Source organism: Triticum aestivum, chromosome 6D (assembly GCF_018294505.1).
Source record: "Triticum aestivum cultivar Chinese Spring chromosome 6D, IWGSC CS RefSeq v2.1, whole genome shotgun sequence".
NCBI classification, from domain to species: domain Eukaryota; kingdom Viridiplantae; phylum Streptophyta; class Magnoliopsida; order Poales; family Poaceae; genus Triticum; species Triticum aestivum.
Genome location: NC_057811.1, coordinates 26,388,409 through 26,394,120, shown reverse-complemented (window position 1 = coordinate 26,394,120; position 5,712 = coordinate 26,388,409). Strand labels below are relative to the sequence as shown.

Here is a 5,712-nt window from a genome sequence, read left to right as displayed (position 1 = left end):
AATGTCATCTGAGTTACACAATCCATGATGTTCGAATTAATTTGGTTGTAAATCATATTATATGTGTGTATGTATTCTAATAGCTCGAACTATTTCAAGTAATTCAAAGCAACATGGAAAATGGGATATCTAAGGAAAATGGTGCCTAAGGAAAAAAAATCCCTATTTAAACATCACATTACTGGTTTTTGCACCGAGGAATTTTGAGGAAACATTGATTAAGACCATTTTTATATGACATATCACGTATTGTACATGAACTAATTGTTCTAAAAAGCATCATCACTTTAATACGACTTGCAGCTAATAATAGGCCATCTCCAAAGAAGACCGGAACTAGAAGCCATGTAGTAATAAATTCAAAAGTTTAAAATTGGTTGACACAAACTTAATGTTCATCGTGGTTTAAATATCACTTTATCAGCCGAAATTGACATTTGTCCTAACTCATCAAAATAAACCTACATTAGTGCAAAACACCAATTTGGTAAGCCAAAACACCAACCATTTTTATATGTATAGGGTTGTCTGTTATCATAACAAAATCTACTACTTCTCTAAAGACACAACAATGAAAACATTATACTAAATCAATAATAAGAATGATGTCAAAAGATATCATTTGAAAGCATAACCAAGGTACTTGTTTACCTTCTAAAAAAGGCGAGAACAGGCACCGTGGTAGTCTTAAGTCTGATCACACCACCCCCCAGACTTGTACAGGCAAACGGAGATACGGAACCAATGACAAACTTCATATCATCATCTGAAAAATGAGATGACAGTGCATTAGAAATATAATGTGTTGTTTAACATCCATGTAAATCATCTTACCTTATATATGTAATCCTCCTGCAACATTCTATTTTGCAGATACTTGTACATGCCTTACTTACCTATACAACTTCCCAGAGAAGCATCTGTGAGCTGATGTTGTGTTCCAAGCTACATATTTTCTGATATTTTATTTTACTACCAGAGATACAAGTTAAAGGTGGAGAAGAATCTGTGCGGGGGCCTCAAGTTCTACGATGAATTTGTTTGTGGGAGAGAGCACTATGCCTTCAGTGGTAAGAATAAATGATTGTGCCTTTCATAAAAAAAAGCATGCTAAGAGAAATAGGAGCGGGCTCCTCCAAATGGTATACACGCTATAGCACGCTATTTACAAAGAGTGAATTGCAGAAAACCACCATATTGGCGTCTGGGTTTGCAGAAAACACCGGTTTATGAATTTCTGCCAGAAACCACTGATTCTCGGCCTAATCTTTTGCAAAAAACAATAGTTGGCGGGTTTGGCTCATTTGATGATGATTATGACATATGGAGCTCACCCTTTACTTATGTCGGTAAGAGTACACAATAAACAACGCTAAAGGGGTCTTTTTGGAAAAAACACCACCCCTCTCGAAAAAAATTGCCTTAAAAGCGTTAACCACCTAGACCAGCGCCGACCGGCCCCAAGCCGTGCGACCCTGCCGCCCGTGCCGGCCCGGGCGTGAGCAGCAGCGGCCGCGCCTCCCCTTCTCCATCCTCCCTCTTCTTGCTTGCCTCGAGCTGGCGGCGCGCATCTCGGTCGGCCGGCCGCGCCTCCACTTCTCCTCCTCCCTCCTCTCTCTCTTTCCCGAGTCGGCCTTGCGTAGCAGGGGCGAACTTGGGGCCGGCGGTGGCCGTGCCTCCCCTTCTCCATCCTCCCTCCTCGCGGTTCCCTCGTGCCCATCCCGTCCCGCGTCATGGCGGCCACGTGAGCAGACCTCACCGGCGTCAAGAACGACGTGCTGGTCATGGCGGATCCTAACCGCGCGACCATGGATCCACCGTGGCCCCGCGCGTCCTGGATCCGGTGACCTTTGGCACTAGAGGCGCTGGATCTGATGAACTTTGCGGCTAGACGGCGTGCGGCTTCCTCTGGTGGTTCTACCATAGGATGAGGATGATGGTCTGATGACTGAGGACGAGGACGACGGACCTTTCGCGCCCGTAGGCTGACGGACGAGGCGCAGCCCACCGGCCCGGCCAGCTCCGCCGCCGGCTGCCACAACAGCCGCGTGCCTGTGCCTGTGCCCTCCACTCCTGTTCCCGGCGACGAGAACCATTGTCGTCGTGCTGCTTCTCTAATCGGTTGCTTCGGCAGCCCAAATCTATTTGTGGAGCTGATTGCTTTTTATTTATTGACTGAAGGGTGTCTCTCTAAAATTTCAGGGACTATTTTGTAAATCTAGAAAATCCCTCATCTAACAATGTCCAACATTGTCTACTGTGAACTGTTACGCCACATCATCAAATGTGGGATCCACATGCCATAATCACGGTTAAAATGCTCGAAGCGACTGATCAATGTTTTTTTTGGCAAAAGATTAGGCTAAGAATGAGCGATTTTTGTCACAAATCCGTAAAGTGGTGTTTTCTGCAAACCTAGGTGTCAATGTGGTGGTTTTCTTCAATTCACTCTATTTACAAATGTGTTTTAAAAGAATGCCAGGTATGGCCTAAAATTAAAGGACTTTAGCAACAATAAAGGATATAGTTCAATAATAAAGTACTAAAAAAGCTTTAATGTAGCCTAACATCAACAGCCCATGAGGCAACAACATAGCAAAAATATACTAATTTAGAATCAAGTGTCACCAGGATTTCCATTCCTAAAGAATAACCTCTCCTTGCCGTCCATGGAAGTACTCCATGTAGATTGCTATTTATCAAAGTGACAATCAATCGGGTGCTAGGAGTTAAGATGGATAACTTGCAACACAGTCGGAAACTAACATCTAGCAAACATCATTACCCAACACATACATCACGAATCTGCGAGACCAAAGAACTTGCCTGGTGCCTCGCTTGTCGGTGCCACAACGGGTTGCGACATCATGCCGCCGCGAATGGGGGAAGACCGGCGGAGAACAGGGGAAGACCAATGAGGAATAGAAGAAGAGGGGCTTAGCACGAGGAAGAAGCCGCCGCCGCCGCCGTGCAGGAGCGCTTGGTCGGGTGGAGGATTGGGTATTATACCTATTTGGGCTAGGTCAGGCTTGTGCCTTGGGCTAATGGGCTGCCCAAAAAAACAACGCGCTACAAGCTATGCCGTGCGAAACTTTAGTGTGGGCTCTCCGTGTAAGCTATAGCGCCCTATTAGCGAAGAACCGACACGCTATTCTTTCGTTGAAAAAGCCATGATCATCAAGTCTCAAAGATGGAAACAGTGTGTGGTATTTAGTGCTCCAAAAGCACAAAAAATGCATTAACTATTTGTGTTGGATATGAAAATAGTCGAGAAAATATTGTAATCTATAATTGATATTTAGGGATTATAAGTTGTGGTTGACATTAGCATTGTCACTGTTATTCGGATAGAGGGATCGGTGCCAAACTACTATAAAACAAGGAAGCCAAGGATCGAAGGTAATTAATGTTGTCGCTTTCCAGTTACTTATGTATGTTTGTGCTTTTCATTGTATTCTGATATGTTTGAGCCTATCAATAGCTCTACTTGGCTATTTAGTACAAGAAGATGTAAAAGGAGTACTACTACCATATAATGTTGCAATCTTTTCAAATATATAACCACGAAAGGGGAAAGGCAGACCGCACACTCGATAAAATTAAAATTAATACATAGCAACCTGCCAATTCTAAATTATAAGGTTGCTAGCCAACTTAGCTCCAGGAGGCTCCCTCGATTTTCTGCCTTCTCAGCCATCGGATGGTGGTCAAAACGGTCTTCTCTGTGTTCCGGGGCATTGGATCTTTGTGTCTAGTTTTCACCTCGCGGTAGTTTCGGAGGGTCATTGACCTGTGGGCTCAGCCTCCCCCGTGATTTGCTGGGTCGGTCATTTTGGGGTGCGCGAGCACCCTCTCCTTATGTGTCTCGTGCACGTCGCGCGATTCGCTCGCTTGGCGCTATGTTTTCTATTCCCTCGTCGCGCTTGTTAATTAGATATAGGAAAGAGAGAGATGAACTCATGCGTACCCACACAACACACACTCATACACCCCGCCCACTATGACAGGTGGGCCGCATTGGCTTCTGATCCAACAGTTCAGTGGATGGGCTTATTTTTGTTTTCGTCTGTTGTCTGTGGTTGTACAGAGGAGACAAGATGGGCTCATGCGTACGCACCCGCCCCGTGCATACACACCCGCCCCGCATACTGTGACTGGTAGGCTGCGTTGGCTTCTGGTCCCACACGTTGATGTGTGGGACTATTTCATTCTGGTTTCGGCGCAGATATCAGAGAGAGGGAGAGGCGACGGCGTGGGCGGCTTGTCCCTTCCTTCCGCGCCTTCTGCCCCACTGAGAACGTGCTCGCAGAAAGGAGAGTGAAGTCTGCATTAAACCTTGAATTCATAGGCCTCGTCGGAATTCAACCTCAACCTTCAGATCCCTCAAATTGATACCCTGTATTCCGTAATCCCAGTCTTATTTTGACCAGTTTAGTCCAGTTTGGCGCGTTGGAATAATGAGAATCCTGGCCGGGATCACTGTATACTCTTGCTGGCGATAGGGGTCCACACGTCATATTCTTCTCTCCCTCGAGCTCTAACTTTGCTTCGGCACGCTCCACCGTCGTGCATGTGTTGCATAAGACCATTCGGTGCGTGCGACCCCGGAACTCATCACAGACGAACCCAAATATGAAAATTGAAACGAAACTTGACTAGTAAGGAGCAACGAGCAGAAAAAACCAATGAACTAATCACACTATGGGAATACATGTCGGTGGTGACCAGGAAGATTGTTCAAGGAACATGCCTCCGCCAACCGCACCATTTGCGCCACGAACAGCTGCGGCGTCCGCAGCACCATCTCCACGAACTGCGGATGAGGACGAGCACGTGGGCACCGGCGACCGGCGACCGGAGCACGTCCTCCCGCGGCGCCGACTCCCTACAACCCCACGCTCGCGCATGTCTGCCTCGATCGAACCTGTCCGGCAGTCGCATCGGGTCATACCACCCAGAGGAACTGCACGCCGCTGCCGGCGATGACCCACGTCATGCCCGCGCCGACTTGCACGCCAGACCACCAAGGTCACGTACGCCACCGATACCGTAGGCTGCATCCAGTCACTCCAAGTTGCTTCGCGATCTCGGGGAGATGAAGTTGCCTTCGGCGCCACACTGCCACCACTGACGCTGTATAATTTTAAAAAATATTTATATATAAAAAATTCGTGAATTCAAAAATGTTGATGGATTTGAAAAAAGTTCTCAAACTTAAAAAAAAGTTCACGAATTTGAAAAAAAAGTTGAACGTTTGAAAAGAAGTTCATCAGTTTTTTAAAAGTTCTTTGAATTTGAAAAATAGTTCATCAAAATTTGAAAAAAGTTCACCGAATTTGAAAAAATTTCATCAAATTTTATAAAAGTTCATCGAATTTGAAAAAAGTTGACCTATTCCTAAAAAAAGTTCATCGACTTTGAAAAAAGTTCACCGATTTTGAAAAAGACTTAACTGAATTTGAAAAATTAATTCGTCAAATTTGAAAAAAGTTCATTGATTTTGAAAAAAGTTCATCGAATTTGAAAAAAGTTCATCAAAATTAAGAAAAAGTTCATTGGTTTTGCTAAAAGGTTCACAAAAAATTTCAAATTTTCATTGAACTAGGAAGAAGGAAAAAAAAGGAAACTAGATGGATGAAAAGGTAGAGAAAGATGTACGTAGCCAGCGCGTTGAGCCTCGATGCAGGAGGTCGCAGGTTCGAGTCACCTTTG

General features: G+C 45.1%; 1 protein-coding gene across 1 annotated transcript in view; it reads right to left on the bottom strand.

Annotated features, from left to right (window-relative positions):
* LOC123140881 (uncharacterized) overlaps nucleotides 1-761 on the bottom strand; it is a 6,030-nt gene extending 5,269 nt beyond the window's left edge. The window contains exon 1 of the mRNA XM_044560144.1: nucleotides 652-761. Coding sequence (XP_044416079.1) covers nucleotides 652-758 — 107 coding nt within the window. The 5' untranslated portion in view covers nucleotides 759-761. The remainder of the gene's footprint in view (nucleotides 1-651) is intronic.
* Between the last annotated feature and the right edge of the window lie 4,951 nt (nucleotides 762-5,712).